Raw genomic sequence first — 21,636 nt, forward strand, 5'->3', positions numbered from 1 at the left:
TGTTTTTCAATTTCTTCAAACTTAATCCTCATTCTCTTGATTTTTATTATTTTTTCCTAGATACTCTTTATATTTTTTTTAAATTTCATTGTTCAGTTCAAATTTGATGATATTTAATATTGGGCTCTCAATGTTTTGATTTTCATTTTTTATTATTAACCCACATGTCAATATTTTTTTATTCAATTTCATCATTTGATCCATAATATTGCATTTTTATTTATCCGAGTATGGTCCTCATTCTCTTAATTTTAATTTTTATTTTGAATTCTTTTGTTAATTTAATTTATTTATTTGATTTTGCAATTTAATTGAAAATCTTAGGCTGTCCTCTCATTTTCTCAGAGTGGATACGGAGTGAGTACTAGTCATGTGCCAGGTGAGATGATTTAAATTAACCTAGGCCGGGTAAATCTTTTTTTATCTTGTCAAAAAAGCAAGGATGACATCATTTTAAAAAAAATAATTAATAATAATTAATAATTTTTGACATGGTCCTGACTAAGTTTACTGTTGGCTGATTAGGTTATGAGTTAACCCATGTTTTTTTATCATCTCACAGCAAGTCAGTTCTTTTTAGATTTATTATGAAACTCAAGTTGTCTTAGATTTCCGGGTCCTTCATTGTTTTATTTTTTATTAGATTATAATATTTATATGATTTTTTTTTGGATTTTTGACGATTTCATGTGAATTGGTTGATGACATGTGTTTTTAAATTTTTTTTATTAATTAATTTTTTTTCATGATTTCATCCTTGTATGTTTGAATTACAAGGATTGAAAATCATATGTTTTTTTAAAAAATTTATGGTGTCAAGTCATGGGTTTCTTCCCTTCTTTAAAATACATTAATAGCTCCTGGTATCACTTTCTGATGTTATAGAAAATTCAATTCGGTCTACGAGGAAGCATGAAACAACCATCTAGTTTATAACTAAAAAAAGATGAAAAAATATTATAAAAATAAAGGAAAATGTAATTATCTTAATTACATAGAAAAAAATAATCACTTTAATTTTAATCAAACTTCAATTGAAGTATATTCTCACACAGAAATAAATTTAATCATGTATTTTAATATTTTATTTCAAATATAATAATCATAACAAGTTTGGAATTAAATTCAACTCTACAATTTGACACATGCTGCAAAGCAACTAGATATATAAACTTAAAATCGAAGCAATGATAGATTTATGAGGTGTCGACGACACTGTAACATCCTTGCACCACAGCCAAACAGAAAAAATAAAAAGAGATAAATAAACGAATAGGCTGCTGTGCCGTTGTACTGTTTTAGATTCATAATAATGATTTGGCCAACTTTACCCCTCCCTAATTTTTCAACCACCCACCAAATTGAGCATCTTAGACATGCCGCTGCCACCTTTTCTTCCTCGTTCCAACTATTTCCTGCTTTAACAATTCATCACGAATGACACAACCATGACATGAGACGGGTCGTCCAACAACACCTCTCGCGGCCGGATCATGTCTGTCACCGTGACTCCGTGGCCCTACCCCTCTCAAAGTCACAGGTGGCATATCCATCCCCCTCCTGCCACGTGTCCCCTTTCATGTCTCGTCATCATCACCCCACACACCATCACCACCACTCCCATTCACCTAACAAGACACATCCAACGGTCTCAGATATAAGTAGGACCCACTCGACTCTCTCCTCAGGTTAATAAATTACCTCACCCCTCGCTGTACAGGCCCCACGAGTGGAAGCGAGACCCGTATGGTATCCCGCTGGAGGATAGCATCAGGCCTTCAACTCTCCTCATCGAGAGAGGCTTAATCGCATCTGGTCCCCTGGCGTTGATTATTCCTACAATACCATCCCCGTACTTTCTTTTCTTTTTTCTGTACTAACACTATCTTTAAATTAGCAATTCTCATATAGATAATTCTCTGTTTTTTAGCTTTTTTTTAATTATTTTAATATACTTGTAAATAAAAAATATTTTGAATTCTAACCCTCGGGCTAGAATTTGAACGAATTTTAAAAAAACCAGATTCCTGGTGTGGCCTAGATAGGGTAACGGGGGCATTTCCGCCATTAAAACAGAAACTTTAAATTAAAAAAACAAATGGAGCCTACATCGTAGTTGGTCATGTCAGGTTATAGAGGGGAGAGAGAGAGGGGGGAGAGAGAGAAAGTCACTGCAATTGATAGATAGATAGCGTCAGCTTCGATCTGACTGGCAATAATCGCCAGCCTGTACACAGCTGTCTTCCTCCCCAGCACACTTCTCAACCAATATCTTCATCATACTAATCTCTCTCTATGTATTTTTCTTCTCCATCTACTACTGCCCCTAGAAAGAGAAACTACTAGCGATAGAAACAGAGCTGCTTAGTTCTCCCCGCTAGAACCATTAACAGGAGGAATTATCGACAGGGCAACCAGTGATGTATGCGCATTGCGCACCCTCTCTCTTCAGTCTGCTCATATCCCCATTTATTCCAGCCTGTTTCTGCTAGCAACTAATCTCCTCGTCATCATCTCTCAAGTCCGCCTCTGCAGACTTCAAAAGCCTCAAACCTTGGCTTCTCACTAACACGCCCAAAGGCACAAAAGTTTCTATTTCTTTACAGAGCTGAAAGGGCTGAACAACCGTTAAAATAATGGATCCCTGCCCTTTCGTGCGCATAACTGTAGGAAATCTCGCTCTTAAAATCCCCGTTGCTTCGAAACCGGCACGGTCTGTCGTTCACCCATCATCCTCGCCCTGCTTTTGCAAAATCAAACTCAAAAACTTCCCTCTTCAAACGGCAGTCATTCCCTACATCCCACCAGACAACACTCAATTTCCTGAAGGTCAACAACAAACTCTAGCCGCCACTTTCCACCTATGCAAGTCCGATCTCGACCGGCTCGTTACCAATTCTATCTTCACTAACAAACTCCATGTTAAAATCTCTATCTACACTGGCCGCCGCGGCAACACTTGTGGAGTGAACTCAGGGAGGTTGTTGGGGAAAGTTTCAGTACCTCTGGATCTTGCGGGAACGGAATCTAGAGGGGTTGTGTTTCATAATGGATGGATTTCTGTTGGAAAGGAGTGTGTTAAAGGTTCCTCGGCTCAATTTCATTTGAATGTTAAAGCTGAGCCTGATCCGAGGTTCGTGTTTCAATTTGATGGAGAACCTGAGTGCAGTCCCCAAGTGTTTCAGATCCAAGGCAATATTAGGCAGCCAGTTTTTACTTGTAAATTCAGCTTTAGAACCACCACCGGTGACCGCAATCAGCGATCCAGGTTAGTCAGTTTCAAATGTTGAAAAAAGTTACTTTTAGTGATTCTTCATGTTTTATTCTTGCCCTCGGAATCTTGAAGGAAGTTTCTAGCAAAACCAATTAATGTAGTAATGTGATAACTTTGAGAAGAGTAAAGTGATTTGTTAATCTTTTAATCCAAGTTGTAAAAGAAACAGAAACTGCTCAAAGTAAAAGCGCACGAGATCTTTTTTTTTTTTAAATTTGTTTACATATCTTCATTTTATCATCTTTTTGGAGATTGTGCTTTGCCAAATTGTTTAGTTGATTAAATTCATGTCTTTCTTAGATTGTGCTTTGCTTGTTTAGTTGATTAAATTCATGTCTTTCTCAGATCATTGCAGGGGGAGCCCAACAGCTCAAGGAGCTGGCTAAGCTCTTTTGGGAGCGAAAGAGAGAGACCTCTAAAAGAACGAAAAGGCTGGTCAATAACAGTCCACGACTTATCTGGCTCACCAGTAGCCGCAGCTTCAATGGTAACTCCATTTGTCCCCTCACCCGGTTCGGACAGGGTAAGCCGCTCTAACCCTGGCTCGTGGCTCATCCTCCGCCCCGGAGACGGTACCTGGAAACCCTGGGGTCGGCTCGAGGCTTGGCGCGAGCGAGGGTCATCTGATGGTCTAGGCTACCGTTTCGAACTAATCCCTGACACAAAGGGTAGCATGAGCGCAGCCAGTATTGTATTAGCAGAGAGCACTCTAAGTTCGCACAAAGGAGGCAAGTTTGTAATTGATTTAGGAGGTGGTTCGAACGGACGAGCCACGTCCCCCGTGGGCAGCCCAAGGGGTAGTGGCGATTACGGCCATGGATTGTGGCCTTATTGTATGTACAGAGGGTTTGTTATGTCAGCTAGCGTGGACGGAGAAGGAAAGTGCAGCAAACCTGGCGTGGAAGTGAGTGTACAGCACGTGAATTGTACTGAAGATGCAGCTGCTTTCGTGGCATTAGCAGCAGCCGTTGATCTGAGTATGGATGCTTGTAAGTTTTTCTCACAACGGCTAAGAAAGGAGCTCTGTCAAGATCAGGATTTGCTTGGCTGACATCGACGCTGATTCTTCGGTTCTTTGAGCTTTTTGGGGACCTTTTACGTCGTCGTTTTGTGATTTAATTTTTTTCTTTTTGTCTGGGCGGATGGATATTTTAATATTTTCCATCGCACTGAGGGGAGGTTTTTACCGCTACTAACAAACAATGAACAGACGTTGTACAGGGGAGAGATTAGACAGGCACGCTTTGTTTTTTTAATTCGTGTGGCTTTTTTGGTTATTTTCCTCTTCTTTTTTTTTTTTTGGGTTTTCTCCGTTCCATTTTTTAAATTAGATTGTAACAATTTATCGAAATGTCAATTGTTTTGTTGGCAACCAGCTAAGTGTAATTTAAGATTGAAAAGTGGGAGGTTGTTGGTGTTAGGGCAAAGGGAAGTGTGCTATGCGTGCACGTAATGACAGATTGCTGTTATTTAATTCAGTACGAAAAAAAAGAAAAATCGTGGATGATAGCTGTAATGCGCTTCTGAATTTTAATATTTGGCAAGGCACCATTGAGAATCATGTTTGGTATTTGACTTCTATGTGGCTGCATGCTCTCGCTTTTAATTATTAGGGTAATTATCTGACTTGTGCGAGGAGCATGTTTTCTCATGCCCAAGTTTCCTGTGTTGAAAAAACCGAATCCTATGGTGGCACGAGCCGTCTCCACTCTTACTCAAATATTACTTGCGATTACCATGTGCATTAAATATACTTGGAAAGTGTGAGTGGTAGGGGCGGTGAGAGGACATGACTTCATGGCGCGCGCGTGCATGCTTTGCCCCGGTTGAGCTTCGGTCGTGGCAAATATTTGTTTCCAGGGGACCATTCATAGCCTTTCCGACACTAGCAGGCTGGAAAAACCAAAAAAAAAAAAAAAAAAGTGGTGAAAAATTGTTCCTGTGGCAAGTGGGCAGGCAGCGGTAGTGCCGAACAGGCTAGGGATCAAGCCAAGAGATAGAATTACAGAGCTCATTTTTCGGACTAGGCCCATGGCAGGACTTCTCTTTTTTGGGTGTGGGACTCGAAAATTAGGCGTCACGTTCACGTCTTTGGGGTTTTTTAACAAGTAGAAACTGTCGTCGCTTTTGCTGGGAATTCAAGCGTGAGAATGTGGATTGTGGAGGGAAAACATTGTTAGGCTGGCCTGAGGTGTCTAGCTGTGACGCATGACTTGCTAAGAGGATGTAGAGGGGGACCGAAAATTAAATATTGCTATTTGCTAGTGTAGTAAGAAATCAAAGACTTGGAGTTCGTGCCCATCAGTGTATTGCTATTGGCACTCCTCTAGTTGCTAAGGGAACACTCTTTAATTTGCTAATTCGTTGTTCAATATCGAGAATAACAGCATCAAATACTCCACCAATAGATCAGCAGCCATCTGTTGATCTCAACGCTCCATTTATTTGTTTATTTATTTCATGCAATACCCATGGTGTTTGTTGATCTCAACGCTCCATTTATTTATTTCATGCAATACCCATGGTGTATTTTACAACAAATGTCCACTCTTCTTCAACAAGATATACATTCCCCAAACAAGGTGAAATGCATGATTTCAAAAAATATTATACATTAAAAGGTGCATTCCTTCCGATGATTAAAAAAGATAATTCTAAACTAAATTATTCATGTTGTGTTTACACTCCAATTAAAAAATAAATATAAATATCTTGCACTGAAAATATAGCAATGCTTTATTTGTACACCTCCATACAGAAAAATGGAAGTGATAAATATACTAAGAATGTAATTGAACTTCTTCTTAATTCATGATAGTCAAGGGTCATTGTATTTTGCTGCACGTATTTTTGTCAAATCTGAAGTATATTATTTATAGTACAATAGACCACGGCATCTCCTGTATATAGATAAATGTAGTATTAAGTTGAACAAATACCTTACAAGTTATAAATATTAATTAACTAAATAGATTACAAAAATGAACAAGCAGCTTGCAGTCTAGCAACGGAGTAGTTGATGTTGCTGTTGTTTTTTTTAAGATTAAGAGTTCGATTGATATAAGATATTAATTTTTTTATAAAGGATAATATGTGATTTTGGAGATTAATAACTTCCTGGACCTGCAATTGGCATCCATTGAGATGTGTAGAGTATTAAATAATATTTTGGATTCTTACATAAATCTCAGGTTAGACTTCTTTGGTATGGCGGTCCAACTATAATTTTAATTTTATTATGTTAGACTTCTTTGGTATCGCGGTCCAACTATAATTTTAATTTTATTATATTAGTTTTAAAATAACGTTTAATGTTTTTAATTGCTTTTTATGCTTTAATAATAAAAATAATTTTTTTTATTTTTAAAAGATAACTTCACAAACAGGCCTTTAAATAAAAAAAGCGGTGTTATTTTTATTTTTCTCACAAATTTGATAACCTAGCAGCCGTGAGCGGTGGGGTAAGGCACCAGGTCAAGGGCATGAGAGAAGTGCATAATCTTTCATTTTGCCGATGGCTTCCGGTGCTTGTGGGAATCTAGGCTTTTGACCGGTGAGCTTCTTACTGGCCAGTTGAAGATATAGAATACATTTTCTCTATTATCTCTCTTGCTTCCAAGCTATTTTCTGTTACTATCACCAGATATATTTATAAAGATCTTCATTATTTTTTTAATATCGCTTAAATAAAATTACTATAAATTGAGTATTCTCAGTAAATCATCAAATGTCACCCACCGACATTTATATTCTAACAATACAAGATCGCAATGTGTAATTTTTCTTCTAAGATTACTACTAGCATTGGAAAATAAATAAAATTTCTTATTTAAAGGTGTCCTTGTTTCGGCGAAATCTATTTGCATGAAAGGTATTTAAATTCTTTAATGAGAATAAATTTATTATCAGGACCAGAATGGCATTAAAGGTACCACCTCCACGAAGTTTTGGTGGGAGCTACATTTAAATGATGTAAAAAATGGATTGCGATTTATTTTGAATTTATAGCGTGTTTTGGTTAAAAGATATATACTTGGAGGAAAGGTTAGATGTGCTTTTCATGTTTTAGATGTTCTTGTTTAAAATACTTAATCTAGTATTTAAAGAGAGTGCAAGGGACAAGTACGCTTTTAAACATCTCCTTCCAGCCTAACGTTGCTTTTAGAAAACTCCACCAATTTAAATTATAAAACTACAATTTAGCTACCGATCATGCTCTTCATAGCATGAGATCATAACATATCCAAACATATCTTCTAGTATTTAATTACTTCTACTTATTCTACCGAATTGAATATTTTTTTTAGTAATAAATAAATAAATATATAGACTTGTCCTACACGTTCTTTGATAGCAAATATAAAAATAAATAAATTAAAAGATAAAATTAAAAATAAAAATGTCAAATTAAAAATAAAATAATATATATATATATATTAAAATAATTAAAATTAATCTGTTAAATCCTTGAATCGAATCATAAACCTTATTGTATTTAATATTTTTTTATTTTTAAAATTATTTTTCATTTAATTATACACCAATAATGTGCATGAAACATTTTTAAAAAGAATTCAAGAGTTAAAAATACATCAAAAAAAAAAAATAGGCCATATTTAATCAAATAATATTCTATTAAAAAACATCATGAAAAATTGTTGATTTTTTTAAGAATGCCAGCAATTTTTTATATAAAAAACCAAAATTGTAGGATGGAATTAGAGGGAAGAAAACTAAAATGATAAAAAAATAATAATTCAATGATTAAAAAAAAAAAACCAGGCACGTGAGCCTGGTTTCGGTTGCCCATCACGCTTGAGCTGGCTTTATTTTTTCTCCTTTTAAAGGGTAGATGACAAGTTGGTTGTCATTTAAAAAAAATAATAATAAACCAGCTACCTGTAAACCATTCCTCCTCAAATCCTGGCCACGTAATTTTACTTTAATATTATGTCATAAATTTTGAAAACACCACCATATTCTTTACATTTTTCATTTTGATCTTCTATTTTTTAATTGTTTTATCAAATTTGAGCTTAACTAGTCTTTAATTAGGTCCTTAAGGGGCAAAATTAAAAAAAAAAGGATGAAAAGAAAACTTATGGGCATAGTGAATCCACAATATTTTCTATTTGTCTAAAAGAGCATTGTTAATAGTATGAATTTAAATTTATACTGAAAAAAAAATATGAATTTTATTGAAAAAATATTCCGTAGCCGCCAATGAAAGAAATTGAATGAGAATACAGGTGTTAAGGGGTTGGTCTTAGCTCAGGCTTGATTAATTTTTTTAAAGTCCGGGCCCATATAGACCTGGCTACTCAGATAGAAGCTATGCCCGAGCCAAGCCCAAAATGACCCGTGGGCCTTAAAAAATAAAAAAACAATAAAAATCATTATTGTTATTTTTCATTGAAAGTTTGCTTTGCTTAAGTTCTGATTTAAAAACCTTTCCTTTAATAAAAGAAAATATTTCTTTTTTCAAGATAAAAAAAATAGATATGAATGACAAGGATAGTTGTCTTCTAAGAAATACATTTTTTTTTTCCTTTCACATTTAAATCGTTTTTTTATATATAAATTCTTATTTTAGTAACTTTAAATTGTTTATTCAAGTACACAACTCAGTTCGTGCACTTGCAGAATTGAAACCTAGAATTTGGTTTCCATCTCGCTCGCAACAGTTAAGCCATACCATCCAAGAAACGTAACGCTAAAGTACTTTAGGTTCTTAGGCAGTATGGCCAAGAGAAAGGTCAAGAGAAGGAGGAAGGACCATACTTTGAGTTTTTTTTTAAATTATTATTTTTAATATTTTTGAATCTTTTTAAATATGATAATGTTAAAAATAAATTTTAAAAATATAAAAAATATTATTATAATATATTTTCAAATTACAATTATTTTAGAAAATAAACATTATTATATTTTTAAATACACTTGAATTCTTTGTTTGTTTGAGAATATGGTCACGAATATTTTTGAAAATATTTTTTTTATTTTTTAAATATTAATTATAATATTAGTACATTAAAATTATTTAAAAACAACAAAAACATTAAAGTAAAGAAAAATAAAAAAAAGTTTATTTTTTTTTTAAAAAAACAAACATCACTGTAAAATTCAATGCATAACTGGCTTGCTTTCCTTCTAGAATTTCGAACCACCACACCACAGGATGTGTTCACACGTACAAGACGCCACCAGTCAAATCCATCCCATTGATGGAAACAACAACAGAAACGCCAACAAACGGTCCTCAAAGTGCTTTTATCCATATCATTAAAGGGAACCATTGGTGCTGAGAGTGCGGATAGTTTTGGCGAGAGAAGGATGTGTGGTGATCTCAGTCTGGTGATCTCGTAATTGTTTTGAGAAAGGGACAGCGAAAGTTAAAAGGTGTAGAGTGAAGTCGAATCAAAGGAGTGGATGTTATATAATCGACCTTTTGTATTTGCGTTTCATTCCAAAAAAAAAAAACTAATAAAATTTTTATAAACAGTTAAGAAAAAAATAAAAAACAAAGATTAAATTTAAAAAATACATAAAAAAATAAAATTGAAAGACTAAATAAAAAAAATTACACTTGCTCAAGAGGACAAAGTACAAAAAAATAATAATAAAAAAGGACCAAAATTTTCATTATAAGGATTAGATGGAAAAGAAAAATGACCCCAACAAAAATAAAAAAAATCAATGATCAAATTAAAAATAATAAAATAAATTTGGATTGAAGGGTGAAATTATAAAAATCAACTTCTATAAAAAATCAAGTAGAAAAATAAAAATTTAAAAGAATAAAAACTAATTAGAAAGCATAATATATTATAAAATGAGATTAATGACTAAATTGAAAGGAAATAAACCTTCTATTAAAAAATAAGGACAAAATTAAGAAATAAAATAAAAAGTAAAAGCACAAGTACCAAAAACCAAAAAGATCTATTTGTGTTTTTTATAGAGGAGAAAAAAATTAAAAATTAAAAAAAATCTATTAATGACAAACTATTAAACTATCGAAAACACATGCTACACCAGATAAAAAATAACATAGCGACATTTCTAATTACATAGTAGTCAAGTAACTTGAACCACCGAGAGCCTTTACACATATCATCTAAAATACAGAAATACTTCCCATGTGATGACAGGTGTAAATTATATACCAACAACCTTTTAAAATTTATTTTTATTTTATTATGATTAGATACAACAATACTTTTGATGAAAGAATAAAATAACAAAAAAGCCAACTTGAGAATACATTCATAACCCTTGATTGAGAGCTTCAGTCTTATGATTTAAATGGTATTTTAGTAATCCACTTGTATACTAAAATTTAAAAAATCGATAGCAACCCTAGACTAAAAGCTTGTAATTTTTAGTTTCAGGTTCATTTTAATATTTTTAATAATCATAAAAGATTAAAAAAAATAATCCTAACACCCTCCTAAGCAATGCTACATTTAATTAGTTTAAGAGAATAAATAATTATTTTATTATTATAATTCACAATAAAGCAACTATTTTTATCCCCTTGTATTTTAGTATATCTAGTTATTTTTACAGTTACAAGTAAGATTTGTGCATAAAAACCAGTAATTTATTTAGTTTATAAAATCAAAATTATGATATTTAAGTTATGATTGTTTTTTAAAATATTTTTTATTTAAAAATATATTAAAATAATATATATATTTTTAAATTATTTTTCATATTATTGCATCAAAATAATATAAAAACATTACAAAAATATTAATTTAAAGTAATTTTTTTGTTAATATTTTTAACAAATACTTTAAAAACACAAAAACAAAAAAAACGTTTGAAATCATGTTTTTTTAAAACAATTTTTAATATATTTTTAGATATTTTTAACATGTTTGAATTATTTTTTAATATAAAAAATATTTTAAAAATCAACTCCTACTAAACTGCTACTAAAGAAGCTCCTCGTTAGCAAACTAGTCATCGCAGAAAACCTCCCCCGGCAATTCGACAAACAACAAAACAAACACCAAATCAAAATCGCTGGTGGCAAAAGATGAAAGCATTAGGATGGTGGCTGATGCTGGTGGGCTCGCTTCGATTAGCATCTGTTTGGTTCGGTTTCTTCGACATCTGGGCTCTTAGGCTGGCTGTTTTCTCCAATACAACCAGTAAGCTTCTTTCTTTTCACTCACTCAACATCTCCTCCAAAAGTCAACCCCCCCCTTTTTAGCTTAAAATCCTGGGTTCTAACGGTTTGTGTGTTTTAATGCCTAATGTCGAATTGCATCATGCAAAATTTGGATCCTGATTATTCAAGGTTATCAAAACCCAATTAAGATTTGATCCAATGTTTTATTTGTTATAGAGCAGCAGCGAGTGGGGTAAATTTAAATCTGGTGTCCGAGAAAGATAATTTCAGTTCATTGTTAAGCAGAACATAGAATGTTAAAATGATTTTGATTAGTTCTATGGGGATTTGTACCCAAGATCTGGGATGTGGTTCTTTGGGGCTGCATATAGGAGTATGGGCAATTGTGTACCTGAAATGGAGGATTATATTAAGGGAGCAAGGCAGGATGGTTCCTAGAGTTTGAAGTTTTATCAATTTACTCAAATAGTTGCTTCCTGCATACTTTTAACTTAGAGGGACTTTAAGAGTCCGATTGAAGAATGTGTCGGTAAAATTTTTATCACATGAAACTACTAGCGGTAATAAACTATTTGGTTATAAGAAAAGAACTACATCACAGGTTTCGCCTATCTGAACTACAGAAAACCCAAACATTCATGCATTGTAAATCAAGTAAATCTTACCTGATCTACTTCCACTGATCCCTTTTCTGTTCTCTCATTTCCCACCATTGTTCTTTACTATACTACAACGAGGAGTTTTTTTTGTAGCTTCACATAGACCTGCTTTAAGGTCACAGTAGTTCTGGATGGATGGTTAAGATGAGAGAGCATACCTTTTGATCTGACATGACCACTAGAAGTGTGTTTTCTGATACTTCGATGATTGGTGATTAAATGTCCGACGCTAAACTGGCAGTTGCTCTTTAAGTAATAATTGGATACCAAATTGAACCCGTTAGGCCTGTCTTTTCTGATACTTTATTGATTGGTGATTAAACTCTCCTAGTTAACATGCATTTGCTGGCAGAAAAACTTTAGCCAGTAATGACAATAATAGAAACTTCCTCTTTTCTTAGATTTGAATACCAAGATAAACGGTTATGTTTCATGTAAGTGTATTTTGTTCCTTTGATTTTGAATCCAGAAAAATAGCATCACAATCTCAAAGACAAAGCAAAACACTCTCATAAAAACAAAGGTGTGCAGCAATTCCAAATCAGAAGATGCATCTATTTCTTTATGGTTGAAGTTTTGTTTGTAACATCTTTTTGATTGGTTTCAGTGGTAGAGAGTTCTCCCTAATATCATGTTCTGATTTTTCCCTCCCTCTTTAATTAACTGTTATGCAGTGACTGAAGTTCATGGAAGAACATTTGGAGTTTGGACACTATTGACTTGCACTCTTTGCTTTATTTGTGCATTCAATCTTGATAACAAGCCACTTTATTTGGCCACCTTTTTATCATTCATCTATGCCTTTGGGCATTTCTTGACTGAATACCTCATATATCAGACGATGGCCATTGCAAACTTGACTACTGTGAGCATTTTTGCAGGTATGCTTCTTTCTTAGCAGACCTGAAATGTTTGATTTTTCTGTCCTTGTATCACTTATCTACCAATATTTTTCATGCCCAACCAGGGGCGGAAATAGAAAATTTTAACCAGGGGTGCCATCATAAAAACTATAATGTTGGGGAGCAATATTTTATTCTTATCATAAAAACTATAAGGTTGGGGAGCAAATATTTTATTCTTAGAGGGGCTAAATGAATAATTTTTTATGAAAAAAAGAAAATTTAAGGACTAAAATTAAATTTTAAAAAACTTTGAAGACAATTTATATATATAATGCTGTAAATTTGGTAAACAGCTGCAAACAGTTGATGATGGCCCATGCGTTAGGAAATTCTATGCATCTTCATGAACTTGGGCCACCTATAATGCACCTAGCTAGTTTCCATGCTTACAGTTAGAGAATGTTTCAAGGGAGTAAATAAAACATCCACTTCTTTTAATGCAATGGAAGTTAACTAATGAGGGTTAATGTTTCATAGTAAAAAATTTCAGGCCTAATTTATTATGCATAGATACCTACAGCAAGCTTGGCACCCCCCAAAGCTTGCCGGAGGTCCGCCCCTGTGCCCAATCCATTTTGGTTCTAGGTTTACTTTTCAAATAGCCTGCTTGCAAGTTGCAAGTCTGGTTTGTTGTGCATACTGTGGAATACTTTTTGGGTTTTCCACTAAATCCTAAGGTAAAGGTAGATCGGTGTGAGCTTCCGGTTTGTATTTCCAGCCAAATTGCGCTTTTGCACAATTTTATTTGTTCTCTTGACAGAGGATCATCATGCAACTTTAGAAAAATTTCTTTCTTTGGTCTCCATTTAGTTCATCTGTTCCTTTCAAGCAGGTACATCAATAGTCTGGATGCTTATTCAGTGGAATGCGCACCAAAAGAGCCATCCAAAGCATTCATGAAACTGGGATGTTATTTTGCCTTTGACGCGCAGGTCTTTCTTGCTGATCTTGAGGGAGGTTTTGCTACTCGTTTCCAGCATCTAATTTGGATTTCTGACACCGCATGCCAAGGCTTATAGCTCGCATTGCTTGTTAGACATACCATTAACTGGACCGCTGTTTTAATGATGTTCTTATTTTCAGCTTTGAATGATTCAACTATATTAAAATTTTTGGAAAGCACTCGAAAGTTGACTGGCTTCCTGCATGCTGTAATTGTCTGAATTTATTGAGCGTCGAAACTTCAATTATTCTCTGTTCAAGGCTATTGTTATGCCTGCAGTTGCATTATATTTTTGGATTATTTTTCAAATGATTAAGTTTATCTTGCTTTTACAGTCAAAGATAAACCATTTTATGATCAATTATTAAAACTAATAAATAAATTATTGATAGAGTTAGAATACTCTTTTTTTTACTCTTAACAAATTAAACTGACATAACGTATTCATAAAGAATGAACTTGCTTGCATTCTAATGCTTGGCCTAGCGGTGGAAGAGACTTGTCTTTTTCTACTGCACCTGGGTTCGAGTCTTGGCATGTATGTCTGTCACCCTCGTGATGCCTTACATGTCTACTGGGTTTGAGTTTGCAGGGTATTCAGTGAGCTGTGAGGATTAGTCGTGGTGCGTGCAAGCTGGTCCGGACACCCCATGTAAATAAAAAAAAAGAAAAAGAATGAACTTGTTTATAAGGTTCATAATTGAATTATTTTTAACCAAATAAAGATGTTTATATTTATTTAAAAATATTCTTTTATTTCATGAATACAATAAATATTGGAAAACCCCGAAGCTGAAAGGAAATAAATGAATAAATTATATACTCTACAGGGAAAATTTAAAAGTCAGATGTCCTAATAGTGCAAATATGTCTATGTTGATGTTTGGTTAATGCATCCCACCGTAGCAAAACGATTTGAAAGTATAATAAAGGTCATTTTTTAAAATATTTTTTTGTTTAAAACTATAAAACAAACAGGAGTTCTAACACTTGCCTGCAAGGTGGACTTCAAGCCCACGACCGGGCATTGCATTGGGAATCTAGGATTATTGAATGCTCTTATTTTCTGTTAGTGAATCAAGTTTTGCACTAAACACTGTACTTTCATTCTTTCAGAGCCCGTGCAGGTTCTGGCTACACGAGGAGAGACGACTTCTCTCTCTACTGGCCCCTTCTATTTCCAGAGGACAAATACCTTTTCTTCCTATACTTGAATTTTAGCCTTCATGGGGTGCGCCCCTCCTTGCCCTCTCTTCACATAGAGATTGAAGGAGATAGACTCATTTTTTTCTCTTCTAATCACTCATGCAGATTGTTTGATCATCCAACTGCACTTATCACGTTCAATTTCAACAAGTTCATCGAGGCATATAAGGGAATTTAAAGACATAAACAAAGAGAAACATGTATGTACAATTGCTCCCCCTAGGCTACAGAATACATGAATACAGAATGTCTAGGACTTCAAATCACCCAATTCCAGAGGGTGGATATTTTAACCACACCAAATAACTTGCTTCCTGTCCCGCTATGTAGCGACGACAGGCTGATCCTCAGCACCTTGGGAGGAATCAGAAGGAAAGAGCACCTACATCCTCACTAGCAGTCACTAACTAATGCAGATCTTTTTCTCTGCATTCTCTCTGATGGTTCATACAAGTATATATCCTAAATGCTCCTGCTTATTTATCATTATTCTAGCTCACGATTTGGAGGCTTCCCTGCAGCATTTGCATCAAGCTTCATGACCCGTTCTAGTATTTCATAGAAAGAGAGGCCGTGGCTTTCCCTAAAACTCCTCCTCCATCAATATGATCATCAATCAATGAACGGGAAATATCTTTTGCATCATTTCCGTATGGACCTGACCTGATTGGGTAAAAAACAACCTCCTCATCGCCATGGCTTTTATACCCTTGCTTTAATTTTATGTGTTCTGCATTATCTATCTCGTTTTCCTTAATCTTTCTCAGACCACCAATCCCAAGTTGTGTGATTATTGATAGGGAGTTCTGCATCACAGAGCTAGATGCATCATCTCCCCTGTAATGTTCTTCTCTTAACTGTTGTAAATTCCTTTCGCCTTCATTTTGGGTTTGATCATCTAGTGAACTTACATCCTCAAGTTGATCGCCCTTCTCTTCAATCTCTTGATCTTCATTTGTTCCTTCCCTTTCCTTATCGTCTACATCAATGAGATCCTCTACTTCCTCAGTTTCTTCCTCTTCTGTTCTTACTTGATCATGTCCATCTATTTCTTCATCCCCACCACTTCCTTCATCCTCAATTTCTCCAGGTTTAATTTCTTCGATTTCTTCTTCCAATTCTGCTTTACCTTCATGATTTTCAATCTCTAAATCTGTTTCCCTTACCCGAGGATGGAGGCCTTTCCTCCCAAGTTTTACTACTTCATGATCGCCTCGAACCTCTTCTGAGATCTTCCCAGTACTATCCTCATATCCTGCCTTCTTATGGTAAGAATGCTTGAGCTGGTTGACCAACCAGACGCCAATGGCAAGCAACAGAAATACCTGAATGAAATGCTTTACCTTAAAGCCTTTGGACCTCAGGTTTCTACTGGATGACTGCTTCAACATGTTCAAGTCCTGAAACGAGTGTGTATCCTTCAATTGTCAGCAGGAACCGGCAATTCCAATCTGTGAGTGCGAAACAATGATCAAAACAGAACAATCAGTATTTAAAGTCTCCATAACAAACAACCCTAAACCTTCTAATTTATTTTTTGAAAATCCTAAATTACAATATGTTCAGGCCAAGGTGATAAACACAATGGATGGACATTGCCCAAGGACAACGTACCCTGAAACATTCTATGACAAAAAAAATTGTTACCCCAAAAATGCTTAAGTAATTATATCAGTCCTAACTGAACAAAATGTATACGCTTGAGCAAGACAAACTGCCAGATAATAATCCGGGATAGAAATTTTTTTCTTCGGCTATGAAACAAACATGAACAAGAACTGAAAACTAAACTTCATCTCTACTGTGTTGCTCATAGACATATAATCATATTAAAGACATTTGAAAGATGAATGAACAATAGAATCGATAAATGAATGAAGAAATTGAGCTGGCACTGACAAGGAATGACAGAGCTACAATCTTTTTAAGCACAAAAATGAAAGCAATTTCTAGCAGAACAGAATATTCTTCCCAAGCAATATCGAATATGGACAGATGAAAACAGACGAAATGCAATCAGACAAAGATATCCATAGCTGTCTACAACACACCCAACCAAAAATTAAGAACTTTATAAAAAAATTTAGTAGAAAAACAAGAACTCCAAGCACATAAAGTCCAAGACACCATTCAAAAAAAGCATGTGTGTAATATATGATATAAGAACCAGACATAACTTAACGCAAGTGGAAAAAAAGAGAAGCTAAAGACACAAAAGGGTACCTGTAAGAACACTGAGCAGGAGATCCCAGAAGAAAAAAGTGGAAGCTTTGCGATTGGCAGTGGAGTGTATTTGTATGTATAGGAGACCAGTAAAGGTAGTTTTTTTCACAGTAAAAAGGTTGGTTTGTTGTGTTGTTCTCAAGAGAAATGAGTTATAAGTGGGAACAGAAAAAACAAAGCACCTGGCTGATAAAAGAATAGAAGGGAAGGGGGCAGTTGATGGTTAAAGAGGGCGAACATTGTTTCTCTCTCTCTTTTAACTCAACAGAGTATGAACAAGAGAACAGAGTCTCAAAAAAACGTCCACCACCACAAGGGGTGTGACACTGTATACGTGTGACCCAGAAATGTCGGCAGTTCTTTATGTTTGGTAAACTGGCATCAATTCACTGGCCACTTTGTTTGTCTACTTTTTAAGCCGACTAGGTTTCACGGTTTTCAAATCTCTTCCGGATCTGTTGTTTGTTTTTTACTTGTAAACCATACGTTTCACGTCCTTGGTATTTTGGCGTGCAGTTTTGAGGTTATACAATGTTAATATAATATTATTCAAAGTATTAATTTAATATACATAATTTTAACTTAAATATAGAAAAAAATTCAACTTGAGATTGTACCATTTAAATATAATGTCAGGTATCTAAAAAATAATTTTAAAATATAAACATTAATATTTAATAATTATTAAATCGTTAGCTTGTGTTATGCTGCGGTTCATATTATTCTTTTTTTAAAGTAAAATAAAACATTCAGGTATAACTAATATTTTTTTAATAGAAATTTTTTTTTAATCGTGTGAGAGTTGATCTAATACGAACCAATTAATTTGATAACTAGTAAAAAATTAATTTAACTAAAAAGATTCAAGACAACATACTTTTTTTAAAACAATATTGAGACGACAACATATTAGATTGATCTGGATTAATTCGAGTTAACTTTTCAAAATCGCAAATCGGGTCATGAGATCTTGGTAGCCTCATATAAAACAAATTAAAATATATTATGAAGCTCAAATTCAAATCAATTCAATATTGAAAGATAAAATTAAAAAAAATTAAAAAAAACAAAAAATGACCGAAGAACCCTATAAAAAAGTAAATTGAAATAAATTATGAAACTTAATTTTCAATTCAACCTAATATTAAGAATGAGATTGAAAAAAACACAAAAAAAGACTAGAGTCAACTTGGCTTAATCCTTTAAATCCATAATTCAAGTCATGAAACCGGAATAGTCTTATAAAAAATAAATAAAAAAATAACCTAAGTTAGCCTACCAAACTTGTGACATGTGTTATGAGATTAAAATAACTTTTTGGAAAGCAGGCTGAACAAATTATAAAGCTTGATTTTCCATAAATCTATTATCGAATGATAAAATTAAAAAAATAATAATCTAGAAAGGACAAAAAAATCAATTTAAGTCTATCCAGATTAACTTGCAAAACTCATAACTCAAGTCATGAGATTATGATAACTTTATAAAAAACAAACTAAAATAATTAACAAAATCTAATTCATAATTAGTCAAATATTGGAGATGATAAATGATGAAACTGAAAAAAATAATTAGAAAATAAAAAAAAAACTTGAGTTAAACTGTCAAACTTATGATATAGATCATTAGATTGAAATAACCATAAGAAAACAAAACATAATAAATTATAAAGTTTAATATCTGATAAATCAAGTATTAAAGGATTAAATTAGAAAAAAAACATAAATATTTTTTTTTAAATAAAAGGCAAGAAACATGTATTATTGCATGGAACGAAATAGACAAGATAAAATTGAAATATCTTAGCTGAAATTTAGCTTAAAAATAAAGAATGAATTGAGATTTATTAAAAAATAAAATTTATTTTGATTTATTTAATTATTTTTTCAATAAAATAAAATAAAATTAATAAACTTCAAGGTGGGTCACTCTTTTTTTCCTTTTCCCTTCCTTTATTTTCCTTTTAGCTTACCATACAAAATCTAGCCAAATAACCACGATTCCTTCTTGCTTTAGAAGTAGTTCTTTTTTTTTTTTTTGCGTGATATTTAGTTTCCATGTAATACAAACCACAATAAAAAATAAGATTTTCTAGATATCCAGGTTTTGTTTAATTTCCACAAGAAGAGACCCCTCCGTTAAAAAGAAAATCCCTTTATATATTTTTGGCTGCTTGCAAAAGACGAGTCCTTTTTATATCATTTTCCCGTCACATATATTTAACTATCTCTACTGTCATTTAATTTATTAATATTTTAATTTTTATAATCATCATAATTAAAAACCATAATCTCTCTATTATTATTATTCCAAGAACAATCATCATCTCCACCGGTAAGCATCGCCATCACCCTCTCACCACCATATTCAATGTAAATGTACGATTTTTTGCGAGCACAGAAAAATATGTTGATGTAAAATATGTACGATTTTTTGCAAACACGGAAAAATATGTTAACGTAAATGTACGATTTTTCAAATATTATAATAAATAGAAAACAAAATGTCAAATTAAGCATAAATTCACGTTTATAATGAATGCCATTTATCAAACACCATAATAAGCAGCATCACAAGATTTACTCTGACGTAAGTGACACGTATGATCTCGTATATATTATGATAATAATTATAATGACATTTCTATAAACATCACAATAAGATATAGTTGAAATAACACTTATAATAAATGTTTTGTTAGATAACTTAAATATCAAACTTGTATGTTAAGAGAGTATCATAATAGATAATTCATGATATATTTATGTACGTCAGTCACAATAGTATGGCCGAAATGATCATTATAAGTATATCTAAAGACAATTTAAATGCCACGATTGTACGTTAAACAATGTTATTTAATTTTAATGAAAATTTCTACTCGAAACAAACAATAATAACTTCAAATCATGTTTTATTTGATCGAAATAATTCTGAAGTTCATCTAGAAAAAAAAAAAAAGAGAATTATCAAATCAAACAGCAAACAGGGATGATGAAGAAACTAAAAGCAGGTGGATAAAAACGCATTGCAAGGCCCAGTGAAAATTAACGAGCAGAGAGGGATCGTGGTTTATGATCAGAACATAAATTGCTTGTTGATTAGATTCTGACAACAAATCTCACGAACAGAAAATTAAGAAATTATGACCAAAATAATTCATCCAAGCCAACGATGAAACAAGCCTATAATAACGACATGCCTTGATCGCGAGGTGGTCGGCATTTCCCAGGAAGTCGTCCTTGTGAACTCCCGTGACTTTCTACAATCACCCACCTGATCTCTGTGTAGGGGTAGCGTAGCAGCTAGAGAAAGGAGTGGCTGGAATTGTCTGTGAAAAAGAGAAGAAGGGATTTATATCTTGGATGAGGATATAATCTTGAATTATTTGTCTCTAACGAAAATGGTTTGAGAAAGCGTAGAAGGGAAGAGGAAAACAAAGAAATAAAATATATAGCTAAGTTAGTGGAAAACTCTATTACAGAATTTATCGTGGAGTGTGATAATGAACTGATGTTTTTGCAATTCATTGCTGGCAAGAGTAACCTTACGACTGAAATAGGTTTTTCATGCGATCCATTTATTATTTTTGTTTTGCTTGAAGATACAGATATCTTTTCCTGTTTTTAGAAAAGTAAAATACCTTCGTTCTTAAAAGAAAGAAAAAAAAATCAGATAATGAAATTTTATATTTTTCAACTTGATAAATTTACTAAAACAACCCTTATTTCAAAATTAGAATATTTTTTTTCAACATGATAAAATATTTTGTTTTTTTCAAATTTGATATTTCCAATCAAATGTCCTAGATCACAGGTTCCATCATTTTTTATATTTATTTTAGTTTTTATGATCTTCTTCAAAAAAATTTTATAGAGTTATATTGGTTTCATAATCTAAAATGTGAATTTAACAATTTAATCCGAGTGGACTTACACCTTTTTTTCCTTCTGGATTCTTTTATGTGGTTAATTTTTTTTTTATTTCTCTCTTTAATATTTGATTCATTAAAAATTAATCTTTATTGTTTTTCTATATTTGGTGTTACCAATCAAATAGCCTAAGATATGAGTTTTATAGGCTAACAAGAATTGATATCGTTATTTTTTTGGATTTTTTTATCTCATAATTTGATGTTGGTCTTTTTAAAATTGAATTTTATGAATTTATTCGTTTTCTTTTCTATTAGGTTATTTTGATCTTATAATCTGACCTGTGATTTTGGTGGATTAACTCAGACGAGCTCAAGATTTTTCATAGCTTACAATTTTTTTTTTTTTATATAT

At 33.0% G+C, this 21,636-nt stretch overlaps 3 protein-coding genes across 3 annotated transcripts; 2 read left to right on the forward strand and 1 right to left on the reverse strand.

The window, feature by feature from the left end:
- Nucleotides 1–2,209: 2,209 nt before the first annotated feature.
- LOC105120505 (formin-like protein (DUF1005)) lies at nucleotides 2,210–4,767 on the forward strand. The gene is made up of 2 exons (XM_011018740.1): nucleotides 2,210–3,268; nucleotides 3,620–4,767. Exons 1-2 carry the CDS (start codon nucleotides 2,637–2,639, stop codon nucleotides 4,323–4,325), a joined length of 1,338 nt encoding a protein of 445 aa, XP_011017042.1. The 5' UTR covers nucleotides 2,210–2,636; the 3' UTR covers nucleotides 4,326–4,767.
- Nucleotides 4,768–11,220: 6,453 nt separating this feature from the next.
- ERG28 (ergosterol biosynthesis protein) lies at nucleotides 11,221–14,208 on the forward strand. Its single transcript, XM_011018741.1, has 3 exons — nucleotides 11,221–11,433; nucleotides 12,748–12,954; nucleotides 13,811–14,208. The coding sequence occupies exons 1-3, from the start codon at nucleotides 11,319–11,321 to the stop codon at nucleotides 13,876–13,878; spliced, it is 390 nt and encodes a 129-aa protein (XP_011017043.1). The 5' UTR covers nucleotides 11,221–11,318; the 3' UTR covers nucleotides 13,879–14,208.
- Nucleotides 14,209–15,292: 1,084 nt separating this feature from the next.
- LOC105120507 (YTH domain-containing protein 1-like) lies at nucleotides 15,293–17,722 on the reverse strand. The gene is made up of 2 exons (XM_011018742.1): nucleotides 17,351–17,722; nucleotides 15,293–16,578 (listed from the first exon to the last, which is right to left on the reverse strand). Exon 2 carries the CDS (start codon nucleotides 16,516–16,518, stop codon nucleotides 15,676–15,678), a length of 843 nt encoding a protein of 280 aa, XP_011017044.1. The 5' UTR covers nucleotides 16,519–16,578; nucleotides 17,351–17,722; the 3' UTR covers nucleotides 15,293–15,675.
- Nucleotides 17,723–21,636: the final 3,914 nt, after the last annotated feature.

This window comes from Populus euphratica, unplaced genomic scaffold, assembly GCF_000495115.2.
Source record: "Populus euphratica unplaced genomic scaffold, PopEup_1.0 scaffold6.1, whole genome shotgun sequence".
Lineage (NCBI taxonomy): Eukaryota > Viridiplantae > Streptophyta > Magnoliopsida > Malpighiales > Salicaceae > Populus > Populus euphratica.